Source organism: Semicossyphus pulcher, unplaced genomic scaffold, assembly GCF_022749685.1.
Source record: "Semicossyphus pulcher isolate SPU_LCO1_2020_fin unplaced genomic scaffold, fSemPul1.0.p SCAF_15, whole genome shotgun sequence".
Taxonomy (NCBI): domain Eukaryota; kingdom Metazoa; phylum Chordata; class Actinopteri; order Labriformes; family Labridae; genus Semicossyphus; species Semicossyphus pulcher.
The window spans coordinates 3,772,938-3,792,524 of NW_027211659.1; the positions used below are offsets into that span (position 1 = coordinate 3,772,938).

Below are 19,587 nucleotides of genomic sequence, written 5' to 3' on the forward strand. Positions count from 1 at the left end.
ACCAACTGAAGGTCCAACTATAAAACAACACTACACATTTTACACACAAGTTAATTGCGGATACGGGTCATATGTGTTCTTATTGTTTTGCAGTAATTGTAAGAGTCATATATGCAACTATTCCCTTTAACACAGAGACAGTTTCTCTTATTTCGTTTTTTCCATGTTTGTTGTCCATGTTTCAAGTATCATCAGGACTAAATAAAATACATTTGGAAATACAGTAATTGCTCAATAAATAAGCCTAATACATCGTTTCTTTGTGATAAAAATACTGACATGTTAGAATTTGCAGTGATACTGATGATAAAGTGGTTAAAGAGAAATCATTATGATCAAATGTGACTTTTGGTTTTGTTGCATGCAGCACTGTAAGTGAGAATAATGCAAAGAGGTCTGAATTTATGTATTTAAATGTAAATATGTGAGAAAATATTACAAACCAGGCCCTCTGAATACTAGTTTCTTTTCACAGACATTGTTAGGGAGTATTAATGCACATGTTAACACTATATACAGTGTAAATAAATGGCAGTCAGTTATCCTCTCAGCTTCCAGAAACAGAATGTCACATGACTTTATTTCTTTTGCCTCCCAAGCTCATTTACAGGACCACAGCGTGGAGTTCAGTAGCAAGGAACTGTGGCTCCCTCTAATGCATAACAGTTGCAACATTACATTCAACATATTTAATATTAGAACAAATATACTCTTTAAAAAATTAAATTGGAGCAGATAAGTGAGCTGAGGTGGGCTGGGAAAACCGCTTTTACCCAGCTTGTATATTCCTGAAACACAGCGGTATGAACTCATACAGGTTGAAACTGTCTATACTTATTAATTCAATATTTACATCAGCAGAAATCAGGTTAGCATAACAAGGCACAAGGAACCAGGAGGAACTTCTATAATTAACAGACATAATAAAAATAAGACTCCTGCACTTTGACGTCAGTTTCAAAAATACAATTAAACTCTTAAAATAAAAAACAAACAAACTTCAAACAAAAAAAATAAATTATTTAAAACTTAGATTTTTCTAAATACATTGATAATAAAAACAGGAAGGTATTCTGTAAAAAATAAAAGCCTTAATAAACACAACCACTCGAAGACATTTCAAAATAAAAGTTCATAACAAAAATATTAAATACAACCAAACAAATAGGTAAATATATATAAATAGTCACACATTCAGTCACTTACAATGCAGACAACTCTCCACTGTTTCCAGATGTTTAAAGGCACAAACATACCATCAGACAACCTGAGGCAAAATATCTGGAGCATAACAATAACATTAAAGAAAGGTGACCGCATGGATCAAGATTAGATGAAACCACATTCATACACAACTTAAAAATGCCAGTCAGAACATAGTACACTTCAAAATGTGGCATCGTTCATTTCATGCAGACACAAACACTTTGGTCTTTCCTTTCCCTTTGGTCTCATGTTGTACATATTTACATTTATAATTATATCACACTTTCCTTGTGCATTTTTATCCCGTGGTTTTAATATTGTCTTCTAATCAGCAAAGTATAAGCAATGAAATGTACATGCTTTCATGTAGTAATAAACACACCTATGAGTTTATCTGGACCTATTTCCTTCTTTTTGACACGTCTGTTTAAAGTGTGTGTTCCTGAAAATCCTGTCAAATCCTCATAATGTTCTCAAACAATCGAAGACGGTAGAGATTTTTTGGTTGGTGTTGCAGGCATCAAGTATCTCACTCTCTTCCAGAAGCACGAGTTATACGCTGAAGCACCCCGTGAGTCCTCTTGCCACCTGATGGGGGCGCTCTTTTGAATGAGGTGCTGCAAGCCAGGGGGAAGATGCGAGTATCTCTGTGGTCCAGCGTCCCCCAGCTGGATCAGAATCACACTCATTTCCCTCTGGACCAGCGCGTGATGGAGCCCAACCTGGAAAATGATCAATAACAGATTTATACTATAAATCACATAAAAGCCAAGAATGAACAAGTTTTATAATGTTTTTATTTTACTTTAAAAATAAAAGTTTTGTAATTTAATGGAAAGTTGGTTAACCATCCTGTGATGATTAAGACTTTATTTCTTATGTCAAGATGATTCAAAAACAATCATTATCTGCTGCAATGATTTATTTAATTTTGTCTGTTAAGTCTCTATCTATCGCCGAATGAGGTAACACAATGGTGATTGAGCCTATGGCCTACTGATGAAAGCCTTTGCATTTGCAGTATTACAGACTGGGTATCTGTGGCGACATTCGCGGCAAAAATCACAAGCGGCGCCCAGTTAGTGACGCGTTTTCCATCAGCCAGCAGTGGTTGGTCTGCCAGAGAGGGTAGGCGGAGCTAAGCGGCTGCTTTTCCGCTCTCTGCAAGTGTTGCGAGTAAACAGTAATCTACTATGGCTGAACAAACAAAGAAAAGATGGATGACTACAGATACAACTTCAACAAGAAGTGAGAATCCAAAGAAAAAGAAACAAATTGGACGCTCAGATGAAGCAAACAGTCTGAAAAGGAAAGCGACCGTCAGCCAGGAAAATCAAGAGGTCATTTTTCTCTTCTTATTAAATACCGTCTACTGTTTTTGGGTTGAGTTTGGGGATTCATCAAAAGCTGTTCACTCCTGAGACAAACCATGAAAATATATCTTTTCCTACATTCTTACATTCAATTTGGACAGACTATTAGCATGTCCTTAGTACTTTTACACTATTTGTCACTTTAATGTAAAAAGTATTACAAAAATACCACTTCAAAATAACAACAATAGCCTTCAATCTTGTTCCTAGGTTAGTCAAAGACTTACCTGCCAGTCAAACCCTCCGATCACTGAGTTTTGAGGCGAGGCCAGACTGGACCCTGACCCCGGGGTGAGGACAACCATCAGCCTCCTGCTCTGCTTCATGCGGTCCTCCACCAGCTCCAGGCGGTCTGTAGGGGCAGACAATAGTTTATGAAGTGATTGAAAAATGTCTCCTTAGGCTGGTACAACTTCTGAAACATCTCAAGGTGCTGTAAAGTATGGAAGCCCTTAGCGGACATGCATCCATACATTTTTATCCTTGTGATAAAGAGTTATCTCGATGTCCTTTTTCCTGTTATCTCGAGATAACAAAGCTTATTTTCTCATGATAACAGGATGATTAGACCAGGGGGGTATACTATGAAGTGAGTTCAACATACCCAGGGTCTCTTTTCCTGATCTGGCTTCACTTGACAAAGGAGATCGCGCTAAACTGTCACACGACGCTGGTTATCAACTCGATCAGTCAACCCAGCGCGTTCACATGAAAGGACCGTTGTTTGGAGCAAACGACCGATCTAAACACGGGCGAGTCTCCCGTCAGCTGATCGGCATATTTTACAAACTCAGAGCAAACTATGATTTCAGAAAGATATGAAGAAGTTACCGAATGCAGGAAGGACAAATAGAAAAAAACGCAGACTGTGTAAATGTGCAAATATAATATTATCACTGCTTCATCATTAGAGCACCATATATTATAACACTCGTGTGCTACATGAGATTAATACGTTGCACAGATGTATTTTTGTTAGTGGCAAATTTAGACCTTATTCTCTCAGCTGTATCAAACGGACCCATGACCAAATATAAAATAAATCCACAATCTAAAGCTGTATAAATGCTTACTGTCCAAAAGTACTTCAGGCTTCAGTGTTTTTATCAGTCTCTGTTGTAGATGTACATCAGTAGAACACGATGAATATCTTTCATAAAATACATTTTAAAAACTCCTACGGTAAAGCTGAAGTGTTGTACCGCTCTCTCTCCCTCCTCCCTCTCACGATCTGCTCACAGAGCTCCTGAATCAAGAGACCTGATTGGTCAGTAGGTGGTGATGAGTTCAGGTTAATCTCTTATCTCGGACATAACCTGCTCCAGAGCAAGTACGTTGTTCAGCATAAGTTACCATGGTGATCTACCCCGGTAAGAAGTGAACCACCTTCACAGTACTTAAAACTCGGAGTTAACCCTGAAGTTACCCCGATAACCGCAAACCGCAAAGAAATGACTCACGGGATGGATGCATGTCCGCTAAGGGCTTCCATAGTAAAGGACCCTTTTAGAGAGCATGAACATGTTGGTTATTTACTTTAATTAAGTTTCTATTTGACCAAATCCAACGGCTGTTAAAGTCCTGTTATTTCTAAAACCACCATCCACATGGGAAAAAAAAGAAAATGACTTCATTCCTACAATGACATCATCGTGTCCCCAGAGTTGGTCCACAAAACATCTAAAGCCCTTAAATACGTCATGGACACCATGTGAAAGGTGTAACAGAAAGCTAGAACAGAACAAAGTTTGAGGGAGTGAACCTCTATAACACTTGATGAGGTGTTTTGAGGACAGCCTTTTCTGTTGTTTGTTTTAGAAAGTTTGTGTCCAGCATGAGTATCAAACTAACCTTGAACACTAAAGCCTCTTTGTGTCGGGCTGCATGATCGCAGAGGTAGCAGTGACATAGATTACGTTTCTACATAGATTTCTTTTACAAATTTCTCTTTCACCCAGAAGACTGCTGCTTCTCTCGTAGTCAACATAACTGTAGCCCTGATCTGTTCCTTAACCTTTTGGTTGTTTAGGCCCAAAACAACCTGGTTATGTGTAGTTGAAAGGTCGTTGTTTTGGTTAAAAGTTGGTATGGAACTTTGACTTTTGGTCACACACAGGATTGAGTCCTGTTTTCCTGTTTTGAGTCCTGTAGTCTCCAGTGTGAAAGTCTACGTTTGTGTGATTCATCCACCACCCAGACAACATCTAAGGGGACTAAATACAAGTCACTTTATTAAATTGTTTGTCTTAGGTGCAGGAAATATTCTTTCAAGTTAAGTACATTAGTTTGGAATTTCTACTGAACATAGAAGAGAAATCTTGTCCATGTTCAAAACTCAACACACTATGTATTTTGTGACTATGTGAGGACCTTTGGTGACACTGGGTTGCATATTAAGGCCAGTTCAGATCAATGATTCGCAGCGAGACTGGATGCAACTGCCAAAAGAATCCCTCGACATCTGATCATAAACGTTCCAAAACTGGGCCGTTCACATCAAAGCAACGTAACGGAACACACACGGACACAGCTGACTGTCTCCATAGCAACGACGCACTGACATACCCCACTACTTCTGTGTTAATACTATTTAAGGTTAGTATTAGGCCTAGGTTACATTAATTAACTAGCTGGATTTCTGTTATGTTATAAAAAGAAGTGGATGATAGTGACAGTGACATGCTCGCAATGTTAGCTGTAACATTGATTAATAAACGTCAAAGACAGAGAGTTAGGAAAGAGAGGATCTGGAGCCGTCGTTGGCTACTGCAGCGCTGGTGCCTACGCCAATTTCTGCTGTTTCCTGATTGGCTGAAGTGAAATAGCGACATCATTCAGTTCTAAAACTGGATTTGGAGTTTTGACAAGTCAAATCTTTTGCAACTCTATGCATTGGCTTCAGATGCTCTGCAACTAACCAGTTCACGTCGCTGCAATTTTCTCTGCAACATTCTAAAACTGTTTTGTTGCGTTGCGAATCGTTGATCTGAACTGGGCTTTAGGGCCTTTGTGTCCAAAACTCCAAAAAATAAACCAACAAAAGAAAGAAATGCTGACCTTCCCCTGGTATGTCGTCCCTCCCGTGGATGAAGAGTCGATATCCACACTTTTCTTCCAGGACCGAGGGTAAATTCTTTGTGACGAAGCAACACAGTATGTCCTCACTCTCCTTGTCCATGTCTTGCATTTGGTAAATAACGTAGGCATCGTACACCCTCGCATCTGGGAATACAAACAAGTTCATTTGATTTGTGCAGAATTAAAGAAGTAGGTAGGTTTGTCATTGTCCATGTATATTTATCCATGAGCCTGAGTCTCTATTGCTTTGTCAAGATTATTCTCATTTTAGTCCTTTCAGTTTAGTTTTTTCTCTGAGATCATTATGACCTTCTCGCCACACCCTGTCTTGTGCATCTGATACTAAATATTACTGTGATGACCGCTATCTGGTTCACTCTACTGTTGTTTTAGTCTCCGTCTGCAGGACAGCCCATCTTGGCACCCATCGGCTATCATCCGGGCTTCCAGTGTAGCCAGCAGTCAACAAATGACATTCGACTAAGACTTTTCCATGCAAATTTTTTTTAAACAATTTTCTATTTTTTGTAACTTCTTTCTAACCTTTATCATGACGACCTAGCGGGAGGTATGGCCTGAAGAAGAGAGCGAGGTCGATGGCGAAGTACTTGATCACCACGGCGACAAACACACAGAAGAACAACACAGACAATCCTGCGATGATAAGTGGAGTTACAGACTCTGGAAAACAAACACAAAATAACAGTTGAGTGATACAGAAACATGTTTTCTTTCAAAGAATAATGCATTTTTCACATTGGAAGCAATTTCTGACAACATTTACGAGGCTGCAATTTTCCTCTGATGACGCACTTTTATTTCACCGTTTCCTGATTAATCAACAACTAAAAAGACAGTGGATAGTTCTGGAGTGACACATACAATTTGATCACTCATTAGCTATGGACAGCTAAGTCAGATCAGCTAACGTTAGTTTTCAACAAATTGCTAGCTAACTTGACTGTTCGCTAAAATGTTAGCTAGCTTACATGACTGTTAGCTATGAATCTATGCTCTTTATGCCTTACATGATGATGAATCAAGAGGCGGTGAAATTACAGTATTTGATCTTTCCACCTGTAGCGTGACACCAGAGAAAAATGGCCGCTGTGTGACTGTGTTGGACAAAAAGCAATGATCCTGCCACTTACCTCCCGGCTTTAGAGTTAAAGTAGAATTCACTGTTTCGAAAAGTCCATCAACTTTGCACATGAATTCAGCCTGGAAATCTTTGGCAGAAACTTTTTCAATGGTCAGGATTGCGGTGGCGATGGTGACATCTGTCAGGTCCCCTCTAACAAAGGACGCAGAGTTTGGTTCATTAAAAAGAGGAGTAAGCAATTCATTATGGTTATAGAGAGTTAAGGGTGCAAGGAAATGCAACATGCTAGTGTGGGTTGGGTCCACACTCTTGGTCCAGCCTGAAATATCTCAATTAATATTTGATAGATTGTCTACCCAGTTTTTTTTTTTCATCTAGTGCTCTTATCTTACTTAACATTTCAACTTGTCCAATTTGGTTAGTGACTAAATACTAAAACTAATGACATCCTTATGAGTATTTTGTGTGGATAGCTAATTAGCAAATGTTAGCATGCTAAGACGCTGAACAAAGATGCTAAACATGCTGCTATAAAGTGCAGCCTACGGCCAAAGTACAGTTTGTTCTTTGACTAAATCTTGCTGATGACAGTGTGTGAATGTTAAAATGGTGTCCCGGTCTGGTTTTAATCAGGCTTACATTTGGGTGGTGACATTGTATGGTGTCCCGGTCTGGTTTTAATCAGGCTTACATTTGGGTGGTGACATTGTATCCATCAGTCGGATTAATAGGGTTCCCATCAATAAGCCAGCTGGCACGACATTGAGATCCAACGTTTTTCCCACATCGAACAGAGCAGTTCAGCTTGATCTCTACGCCTGGTAGAAACAACAAGACATATTTCATAAGAGATATTTACCCTTCATTGTTTTTGATCATCCTGAAAAGTCTTACAGCAATTAATGGAGACTCCACTTATATCTTATTTCTTGACCAGGTCCAAATATAACATTGCAGTACAGTCGAGTACATTTCTAACAACGAACACTGAAAGTTAGCGGACAAGTGGATAAAGGCATGGTTGTATTGGCAGTTGGTGGTATGACAGCATGGTGTTATTAGGCGAAGTTTCCATACCTTCATCAGCAAACTGCTCTTTGGTGGTCGGAGAGAGGATAACTAGCTTTTGGTGGACAACTGGAGCTGTAGAGAGAAAAAGTAAAACACATCAGTGAGTGCGCTTTTGTTTACCTGAGACTTAAGAACAGTCACAATGCAATGCTATATCTGTAACCTACTGTATGACACAACAAACTAGATTTTCTCATCTGTTTTTGTGAAATATTTGTAGGGTGGTTTTCCAACACTATGGTTTCCAACTTATTATTTAGAGGTTGGCATGAGAGTCAGCACCTCCAAGTCTGAGGCCATGGTTCTCTGCCAAAAAACGGTGGACACCAGTTGATCTACGTTCCAACCCTCACCTATAGTCGTGAGCTTTGGGTAGTTACAGTGTTACTATTTCATTTAGCTTTTGTCCAAAGCGACGTACATCTGAGAGGTAATGATCTATGCATTTATACCCGATGTCTATGCCACCGGAAGTGACCAAAAGAATGAGATCGCAGATACAAGAGGCCGAAATGAGTTTCCTCCAGGTGTCTGGGCTCAGCCTTAGAGATACGGTGAGGAGCTCAGACATCCGGATGGAGCTCGGAGTAGAGCCGCTACTCCTTCGCATCAAAAGGAGCCAGTTGAGGTGGTTTGGGCATCTGATTAGGATCCCTCCTGGGCGCCTTCGTGTGGAAGTTTTCTGGGCATGTCCAACTGGGAGGAGACCTCGGGGCAGACTCAGAGCTTCCTGGAGGGATTTATATGTCCCATCTGGCCTTGGAACGCCTCGGAAACCCACAGGAGGAACTGGAAAATGTTTGCCTGCTGCCAATGTGACCCAACCCAGGATAAGTGTAAGATGGATGGAAAATATTCACTTTTTTTCTCGCCTCAACCCAAACAGACTTTATCTGTCTTTCTACTACTTCGTTTTGAGAAGTCGCTCTAAGCATCCAAAATTGTTGTGGATGGGTTGACATGGAAGGAGGTTAAAAAATCAGTCGCACTTCATCCAATGCTAAAGGATATCTTTTTCAGGCTGTGTCTGAAAACCCATGAGTAACCATGGCTCTGTTGCTTATAGGTGGTTGCTAAGCGTTTAACTTTATTAACAGTGCTCTTATAGGCCTAGTTTTGTACTGACCAGGATGGTGGAAAACCTGCTCTTTATGAACTGTAAATTCAGCAGAGGGATTTAAAACAGCAAAAACTGCTCTGGTTCAAGATTAACTAGTTTATTTTTAAACAGTCACAAAAAAGACACACAAATAGTACTGTTAAAAATCTTTATTACAATAAGTGAACATTAGTGCATGTTTAAACAGGATTTTACCGTTACTAGTGTTACATCAGTATGAGTTTGTTCACATCTGTAATACAATACAAAGTACAGTATTAAAGGGGCAATGCACTGATTTTACACTTGAAGTTCAGCTAGACTGGTGGTCTCTTAGCTTCTGTTTTTTCCTTCCAACTTGCAAAATGTTAAGAATACTAATACTAAATATGGTCTGCAGTTCTTGTCGACGAACAATAGCAGCAAATTAAAGTAACACACACGTATTCTTGGAAAAAGGTCAGGATGGGATACATTTGGGGGAGGTAGGGACAGAAAAGGATCCAACCACTGGTCTAACACTAGGCTGAAGAAAAAGGTTGCTGTTCTTCTTTGTTCACACGTCACACCGTCCATGTTGGGTTGGGTGGAGCTGTTTTAAATAATATTAACCCTTAAGCAGGATGTTGGGATCTTGTAGACGCTCTTCAGGAACTGGAGGACCATCTCCTTGGTGCCCATGGCCGTCTTCGCTTTTCTTTGTGATGGAAGCAGCTCTGAATTTGCCCTTGATGGTGTTCCTGTAGAAGTTACTGCAGATTCCTGGTAATTTTCAACCTTCTTGACGAGCTGCGAGATTTTGCAGTTCCACTTGTGGCCCTTTTTGATACAAATGCCCAGAAATGAACATTTAAATAATTACAGTTACTTGTTTGTTTTTTAACCGTGCATGTGTAAGCAGAAATAAATCATAATTTGAAATCTGTCTGTGAAGGTTCTCAGTCACCCAGGTCATGGCATTTCGAAGCTCAATCCAAAAGGCAACTGGACTCGTTGATGTTCTTGATGATGTTTCACCTCTCATCCGAAAGGCTTCGGCTCTTGAAATCTGGTTTAATCTCTCGAGCACTGAGCACGCACTCAAAATAAACCGTGTGTCTGTATCCACTAGAAACCATCTTTGTGTCTGAAAACTTAACTGTTAATAAATATCCAAAACACGGCTTTCAAGAAGTAGATATAAATTTGGGGTTTTCACCGTAGCCTTTCAGCTCGTTAACATCAGCTAAACCACTCAGCTAACAGGAACTCCTTGTTGATGATGCATAAATGAGCACCTCTAAATATTTTGGACAATAAGACATATTTCAAAGCTGCACAAATATCACAAATAGGTATCTTCCTGGTCTGATGACTTGCCGGTTAGCCATGTAGCATGTATCATTTTCTCAGGTGTATACTCATCTTTAACTTATATACACCGATCAGCCATTAGATTATGAGCACTGACCGGTGAAGTGAAGGACATTGATTATCTCGTTACAATGGCCCCCATCAGTGGGTGGGATATGTTGGGCAGCAAGTTGAAGTTGATGTGGGCAAGTGTAAGGATGTGAGCGACTTTGACAAGGACCAAACTGTGATGGCTCGATGACTGGGTCAGAGCATCTCCAGACCTGCAGCTCTCGTGGGGTGTTCCCGGTCTGCAGTGGTTGGGACCTACCAAATGTGGTCCAAGGAAGGAAAACCAGTGAACCAGTGACAGGGCCACGGGCAGCCTAGGCTCATTGATTTGTGTGGGTTCTGATAGAAAGGTGTCAGAACTCACATGCATCACAGTTTGTTGCGTATGGAGCTGCGTAGCGGCAGATCAGTCAGGGTGCCCATGCTGACCCCTGTCCACCGCCAAAAGCGCCAACAATGGGCACGTGAGCATCAGAACTGGACCACCAAGCGATGGAAGAAGGTGGCCTGGTCTGATGAAGCGGGTTTCCTTTTACATCATGTGGATGGCCGGGTGCATGTGCATCGCTTACCTGGGGAAGACATGGCACCAGGATGCACTCTGGGAAGAAGGTGAGCCGGCAGAGGCAGTTTGACGCTTTTGGCAATGTTCTGCTGGGAAACATTGGGTCCTGCCGTTCATGTGGATGCTACTTTGACACGTACCACCTACCTAAACATTGTTGCAGACCAAGTCCACCCCGTCATGGAAACGGCATTCCCTAATGGCAGGATAATGTGCCCTGCCACACTCGAACATGGTTCAGGAGTGGTTTGAGGAACGAGTTCAAGGTGTTGACTTGGCCTCAAAATTCCCCAGATCTCAATCCAATCGAGCGTCTGTGGGATGTGCTGGACAAACAATCCGATCCATGGAGGCCCCACCTCGCAACTTACAGGACTTAAAGGATCTGCTGCTAACGTCTTGGTGTCAGATACTTCAGCACCTTCAGAGGTCTAATGGATTCCATGCCTCGACGGGTCAGGGCCATTGGAATAAAACAAAGTTTTAAAATACCTTGTTCACCTTATTCTAAACTATTGTATTTTCCTTTATAGTAAATAAAGCTTTTGCTACTATCATAAACACGATCATTTAGCAGGTTTGTTGACCACCAAACTTATCCTCTGTAGATTTTAGATTGCTATTTCACTTAACACCTGGAATGCCCTCTCACCTTCAACTACTAGCTTCCTGGAGGCGGTCGTCTTGTATTCCTTCTGGTTGTGTTTCCAGGTACAGATGCAGGTGTAGTTGCCCTCATGACTTTTGTTAGCATTTTCCAGCCACAGCGTAGCCGTATGTTCACCGTATAGAGCTTTGGAGTCCTGCGGACATAAAAAGTAAAGAGGGAAATTGATATGAGATTTTAAAACAGGACAGAAGATGGAGGTGGACAGTTTGAAGGTCTTCAACAAAGCAGGTGTCCGTACCTTCTCCCAGGTGAGCTGTCCGTCAAGTATTTCACATGTTTCTCTGGCAATATCTGGACACGACACCCTTATGTTCTGGAAACCTTCCCTGGTTGTAATGAAGAAGACTTTGTTTTCTTGGCTTTTGTCAAAGACCGCCAGTTCTAAATGATGGATGTAACACTTTCCTGATGGCTTGTAATGCCTAGAAAAGAAGCAAAAGATATCTGTGATTCAGATCAGGGACTTAAAATTAAAGCATTACATTTAAATTACTTATAAGGACAGCAAAAATATGTAACTTCCTAACTTGAGTTTAGTGTTCTTACCGAGCAGTGTAAAATCCAGAGTCCTCAATTTCAAGGTTTAAGAAAAAGAGCGCGCCTCTGTGGTAATGTACCCGCTCTTCCTCGTTGGAGATTTCCTTTTTGTTTGAGTTACTTTTGTACCACGTGATGTTTTCATCAGGGATATTGCTGTTTGGTATATTGTAAGGCTGGAAATAAAATGCTTCACCTTCAAGACGGTTAAAACGCTCTAGCGTAGAGTTCTTGCATTTGGGCTCGGCTGTGTCTAAAAAACAGGGAGAAAATGAAAGAGGTGATGTTAAAAAACCCCCAGATAAAAACGTGCTGCAAAAAGCCGAAACAAATGCATTAACAGCAACAATGCAGGAACGAACCCAGAAAGCGCATGCTAAACAAAAATGCAGCACATCCATTTTTTACAACAGAAGTGCTCCGGGCCTGTAGGGGGCGCTCAGTGGAAGAGTTAATTATTGACGGGAGAGAAAGGGAGACAAGCGAGTGATTTAATGACAGACCACCAATAGAGCGCCTGACACAATGTAGGTCGACAGCAGCAAGGGGCTTTTCTTTTTGGGTTTTGCTCCCAGAACCACCCTGCTTTGGACTTTGGACCTGCATTTGCAGCCCGATTCTCCTAACTGAGATCGTTGGGGCCGTTGCAGCCCGTTTGCACTTCTCGGCCACTGTATAAAAGCACATTATGTGTATTGTGCTATATAATGTGTTAATGTACAGTTAGACCGAGAATGACATTGTTACAATCTTGTATTGCTTCAGTGCTGCAGCACACTGGAATAAAACAGTTCATGAAATAGGGAAAAGAAAAACACGGTATCTTATTAATCCTGAAGATTTTCATTTAATAAATGTCTGTTAAGTCACTATCTGTCGCCGAATGAGGTAACACAATGGTGGACTGGGTGTCTGGTGCGAAACAAATCACAAGCGGCGCCCAGTTACTGACGCGTTTTCCATCACTAAGCAGTGGTTGGTCTGCCAGAGAGGGTAGGCGGAGCTAAGCGGCTGTTTTTCCGCTCTCTGCAAGTGTAGGGGAATATCTTCAAATTTAGACTGAAGGATGAACTGACTAAATTAAGCGAACAAGGGACTCTTAAAAAAGGTTACATAACTATAGACACAAATATCTAATTTAAAAGCTGCACCATTTAGAAATGGTTACAAAAAGGGTAACTCTAAGAGGAGCATCCTTCAAGTGCAGCAGCAGCTTCAGCACTTTGATGGTACAGCATGTGTGGGTGGATGGTGGGTAAAAGGTTACAGCAGGATCTTTTCAAACCTTACCCGCAGCTCTAGATGTGGTTATAACCATGAAGATGAGGAGGAGGAGGAGACGTCTGGAAGAATCCATTTGCTGAGGGAGACAGAGACATTCACAGTTTAACCACAGTGTTTGGCGTCTTGTACTTCATGTCTCCTGTTTTGTAGCGCTTAATGAAACCTTTACACGCAATGTTGCTTCCTCAATCTGCCTCCCCCCCATCAGCCCCACAGGGTGATGTTGAAAGGTTTCGAAATAAGTCTTGCTATTAATATCCATCTTCTTATTAAACGTCCCACACCGGATGTTAAAAGATTTAATCAGTATAGTAGTTAGTATGCTATCAGCAGGATGAGAGAATGCCTTGTTAGGTAATAATTAGGCTATATGTATATATGATATCGCATATCATTTTTTATTGCCAATGTGTGAAGGGATAGTAGAGGAACTGAAAAATTGAGCACTTCCCCAATTTCCTCCATCGGTTTTCCCTGGCAGCAAGAGAATGTGACGTATCTGCACATTCGCGAGCACCTCTGCTGAGCGCTCATCCTCCTCCACTGAAGTCAACAGTGTGCAACACGAGACAACGCAAGCTGTGACGTGGAGCTGGATAATGCCAACGAACGACAGCACCCACAACAACACCAACACAAAGTACACACAAAATCTAGTGAAGCCCGTCTGACCAAACAGGAATGTGATCGACGTCAGCAGGGCATGCGGATCATGGAGACCTTCGATTGCTTTTGGGGATCAAAACAGACTTATTGTTGTCATAGAAACAAAACCTGCATGCAGCGTTCTCTCACCGGGTGCAGCGTTTTTTCTCCCGCAGCAGAAGTGCTTCATCCCAGCTCTCTCCAGCCGCCCTGCCCTGCCCGGCTAATGTTTGCTAATGCTTGTGATGATTTGCTGGTTCGCCGGCGTAATTTGCTGCGTGGTTATGAAGCACGATGCCGGAGTCATGCAGTGTATTTATGTTAGAGCTCGTTGGCTAACCTTAGCATGCTCGCTAATGTTATGACAACCAAAATACTATCCGAGCGTGTAGCGTCAGTGTTGTCAGTCTAGCTTGACAAATAACTTTGCCACCTAAAATGATCTTAACTTAAGTATTATGACAAACAGTGTTGACTTTGGACAACATGATGCCGGTCAATGAACACGACCTGTCAGTGAAACTTTAATTGAGCCGGTGAGTTCCGAGATTGAGCATGCTCAGTTTTGTGTGTCTTCGGGAAAAACCCCGAATGCTCACTGAAGTTTCCATATCTGCTTCAGACCAACACAAAGAAGCTGTTCTGCTGTTAAACACGCCAGCTTGCGAGATCTTTGCCATTTTCTTCTTCCTGCGCAGTCTCTGGCTCCAAATGACATCACCATTGCAAGATGGCGGCGGCCGTCACGGGGGCTACTTTGCATCAATTCCGGACAATGAGAGCAAATAGAGACCATTGATACAGTCATTGAGTCAACACAACAGAAGTGTTCCAGGCATTTAGGGGGCGCTCTGTGTTACTGGTTTAAATTAACAAGAGAGAGAGAGGGGGACATGACTGAATGGTAAGATTACTCCGAACTCCTGAATACCCTGTGCTAGTTTGAGGAGTGAACACTAACACTTCACTGTGCTTAGAGCCTCGACACCAGGAAGAGTCAGCTGATAGTACCGCTAGCTGCACGGCTAACTGAGATATGTAGCTAACAGGAGCGACACTTGAGCGGTTACTTTAGCAAAGCTGTTTCTCAACAAAAGTCTTGTACCACAGTCATGGTACATGAACAACAGAGACACTCTCTCTCTTTCCAGCAAATTATAAACCTGTGACTCTGCACGCTTCTACAGGCCTGGAGCACTTCCTGCACTTCGTTTTGCCTTGTGCATGTGTTTCTGGGTTTGTTTATCTCATGCACTTATGACTTCACAGTTTCTGTATTTGCAACTCTAATGCATTAGTTTCAGCTTTTTGCAGCACACTTATTTGCATTTGCAAATTTGCAGCACGTTTCCATCATTGCATGCCTTTTGGTCTTTTGCATGTGTTTTTGAATTTGCATCTTGTCAGGCACTGTAGTTCTTTGAAATGTAGCAAATGTCAGTATTTAGAAATATAAATTGGCAGAAGATAAAAGAGGAAGAGCTGATTCTGATCTATTTTTTCTCTTAATGACTAGAAAACGTTTGTTTTTTGCTGTCGTTATTTAAGAATGGTTCCTTAATCCATTTCGTCGGTGACAGGTGGGGAAAGTTTTGTCGGATGGACAACGGGTGAAAAATAAGCGTCCTTGGATAATAAGTCACTTTTTTTCTTGGAAAACATGTAAAAATGTTTTATGTATTATGAAAAAAAAGATATAGCAGACTTTTTCCCCCCACTTGCCTTTTAAGGTTTCGTTACTTGTCAGTTAGTCAACTAACAATCTTAAATGACTCATGGCTATTATCTCTTCAGCTTTGGTGAATATTTTGTGATAATTTTGTTTATAAGTTTTTGTTTTCCTGTGTTTGTAATCATTTCCTTCGCAGTGAGAGCATCAGATGGTCAAGGGGGATTCTGGCAGGGGTGGTCTCACAGGACAGTAGTCTCAAACGAGCACAACCATTATGCAACCACAGAAACCAGCATTTCCAAAAGTTGACTCATGTGTTACACCCAAATATCCAGCAGAATAAGTAGCGTCAATAAAACTGAGGACAAGAATAATTTACTACAAGCCGCAAGTAACAAAACATTCATAACCCTGACTCAGCTGTATTGCGTGCGCTCTTTTTAAAATGTCCAGGATATGATGAAAATGTACCAAACAATCTGTAAAGATTTAGACTTTTTTGACACCAGAACAAAGTCGCCTAAAAGTGTCGTCCTCGGGATCGAACATTCAAACAACAATTGATTAAAATGTTTTTGCATCTCTCTCACCCTGACTTTGTCGTTAATGTGACGACAAAGTCAGGTGGTCTGGTAGAAACGGATATCTTTGCTGAAAACTTGCCCTGCCAACAGGAACCTGCAGCAGCAGTTGCACAAGCACGCAAGTGGAAAATGTGATGCTGCACATCAGAATCTGCACAGGATAGAGGGATGTTATCTGCCGTGCAACGAGTTCCTCTCCTGATAAGACTGAAAAACCTGCAGCTTTCAAAAACACTGATAAAACACTTAAAAACGGGCCATTACAACATTTTCCTGTGAAGACGTTAGGGGCTTTTTAATTTAAATTAAGTTATATTTCCTCTAATTAGGAAAACAAAAGGTAGTTTTATAATAGAAAAGAAGCAGCTATTTGCTTCTGTAGGTCTCGAAGTGTAGTTGTAGATTTAAAAGGCTTAAATGGAGATGATGAAGTACGAAACATCCAGCACATATAAACCACACGGGCATTTTTAAAGCCACCTGGTAGATGCATTACTCACACTATTTTGAGCTCTGTGGTGGCCTCCTCTTTAACTTCTAAATGCCCTAAATGCATTTTGATAAGTGCCCACGTGTTCAAAACATTTAATCTGGATCAGAATAATCGCATTTCTTACAATCCTGGATCAGCGAATCTATCGTACTTCTGTCCTGGTTTTTCAGAGTGAGAACGACCTAGCGTCCAAACTTCTCTTTCTGTAACAATGCAGCACGCGGAAACGGAAAACGGTTTCTTGTGATTCACTTGTTATTAACGGGTCTTACCTTTGCCGAAATATCAACATCATGACGCAAATTTGTAAGAAGTAAAAATTCAAGCTTTGTCAGGTCTGTCCTCAAGAGGAGAGGAAAATTACTTTTGAAATGCTCGTTTGTTGAACAAAGGTCGGATCGATCGGATGCATTCGTGGAAGTCGGGAAATCTGAACGCTGACCGGCTTTCGCTGACCGGCTTTCGTGACACACAGGGAATTCATCTCACGTTAAATTTTAGATCTAAGACACAGTTTTAGCTGTTAGCATGCAGATGTCTGTTTATAGAGATTAATTAGAAGCTAAATCGTCGTCAGATCACGCTGATGGGAGCCGGGATGTCATTGCGGCAGATTATGCTCCACCTGCTTTTACTCTCCTCATGGACTGTTTTTCCTGCATACGCCGCAGCCTGCTGATACGTGATTGGTCAATATTACTCGGACTACAAGCGTAGTTCAAACAGAACACTTGCCTTCCCAGAAATCCACGTCCCCTACTATGTAGATTATTCTATTGTGTAGAATCTGTAAATAGAGATCACCAGTGCTCTAAATGGGACTACATACTACATGCTTTGTCCACAGGGGGCGCCAAAATCCACACAAATCAAAGTTCCTCCTAGTCAAATGTTTGATATTGATGCTATTTGGTGGATTTTTTATGGGGACAAAACAGTTCTGAAGTCGGCAACTGAAGCGCAAAATATTTTTAAAAAGTCTCCATAAACTACATTTAAAAAAGTTTTATGTTTGACCCAATTTTATGACATGTTGTTCTTTCTTGAAATCCAGCCGTAATCCTCCCCTCTGCTGGGAGTTTTTTTGATTAAAGTTTTCCCAATCCTACTCAAAAGTTCTGAACACATAATGGAGGTTTTATCCGAATAAAAACCAAAACTAAATGGACTGCACTTTAGTTTATCAGAATCAGGTATATTGCCAAGTGGGTTTACACGTACAATTTGTTTTGGTGATTTTAGTGCAGAACAATTAACGCAGAACTAGAATAAAAATAAGAAAAAGAATAAGATAAAGAATATAAGATAAAATATAAGATAAAAAAATAGGCAGCAAGAATAAAAATATAAAAGCAATACGAACAGGTATAATTAAAAACTGTACAGGTGTGCAGGATATTGGTGAGTGCAAAAAGCTTACAGTATTAAATTAAAAATAGTGTACAGACAGTATAAAAGTCCAGTGTGTAACGCTTTTCTAGTTTTGCAACCGCTCAAAGCGCCCAACTGTCAATCTGTCATCAGATTTGCACACCAGGAGCAAAAAGATCAAAAAGATCTTTAAACATGTAGACTGTAGATGAGAGAGCTGGGGATCAAACCACCAACCCTCCGGCTGAAAGACAACCGACTCTACCACTGAGCCACATCAGCCCGAAAACCAGAGCTGTCTCCTGCTGCTCGACACGGCACTGATACGACTTCTTTTGTAGGTCGGAGACGGAAACAAAGAGGCTAAAAAGTCACTTAATCCCTTGAAGATATCAGTAAACATGTTGAACATGCTTAAACTATAATGCAATAATGTTGTTTCCATAGTGTGAAAAAAAATCAGACAGCCTCTCTTTGTTTGTGTGCGTCATGATACAGTATAACCTCTACAGTAACTTCAATTTGAAGTTTGTTATTTAAAGAATAATGTACCGTAAATGTTGCAAAGCTGCAAAATTTGAAAATTCAACCGTGCCTTCCTTTTGTCCATGCGATGAATTTAATTTAAAGGTGTTTATTTAAAGATTATACACTTAAAATACAGTGAGTTTAAATATTAAAAAGATGTACACAATAAATGGATGTCTGATTTCTTTACCCTCTAAGATCTTAGCGTAGTAATGTTTAATTTATTTTATTTATGCTGCATGTGTGTAAAAATACGTTCAGCAGAAATCCCTCTAAACACAATGTATGGATTCAAGTAAATGTTAGTCAACTGTCCACGTTATCCTTATTTTTTTGGAGTAAACTGTCAGTAAACGCACACTTTGTTTAAAACTGTGTTGTAAAACTACAGTTGTATTTATACAAAGTGCCGGAGTAGAGAATAAAAGCCTTTCTTACCTCATCAAAGTGTGTGCTGGCAGCTGGAGGGAAGTGCGACTCTGCCCTGCTCTCTTCCCCTGCTTGGTTTTATATCTGAGCTCAGCATCAGACATGAAAGGGAAGCCAAGTTACTCACAGAGAGAGAGAGAGACACTTAAACATGATGACACATTCATTCATTGCATAAAACCTGCCCTTTTTTTCCCGTCTTGCTTACACACACTTTGCATCATAACTGTAAAACCTCTCATCTACTGAACATGAGTGTTTGTGGGCGTGTGTGTGTGTGTGTGTGTGTGTGCACTGATATCAGGTCTAACAGGAAATGATACTCCACTTTTGCGATGAACATAACATGAAATTTGAGGGACTACAACTGCCGGGATATTTCATTTTCATGTTAAATACATGGTGTTATTTAAACATAGTTCATGCAGGACTGAGACACACACGCTGCTGTGACTTCCCCACAGGTGTGTTTAACT

General features: G+C 40.9%; 1 protein-coding gene across 1 annotated transcript; it reads right to left on the reverse strand.

Moving 5' to 3' along the window:
* Positions 1-552: 552 nt before the first annotated feature.
* Positions 553-19,198, reverse strand: LOC138592513 (interleukin-1 receptor-like 1). The gene is made up of 12 exons (XM_069663341.1): positions 19,121-19,198; positions 13,396-13,465; positions 12,115-12,358; positions 11,807-11,990; positions 11,551-11,701; positions 7,837-7,902; positions 7,451-7,577; positions 6,809-6,951; positions 6,201-6,338; positions 5,637-5,801; positions 2,807-2,931; positions 553-1,928 (listed from the first exon to the last, which is right to left on the reverse strand). Exons 2-12 carry the CDS (start codon positions 13,460-13,462, stop codon positions 1,680-1,682), a joined length of 1,659 nt encoding a protein of 552 aa, XP_069519442.1. The 5' UTR covers positions 13,463-13,465; positions 19,121-19,198; the 3' UTR covers positions 553-1,679.
* Positions 19,199-19,587: the final 389 nt, after the last annotated feature.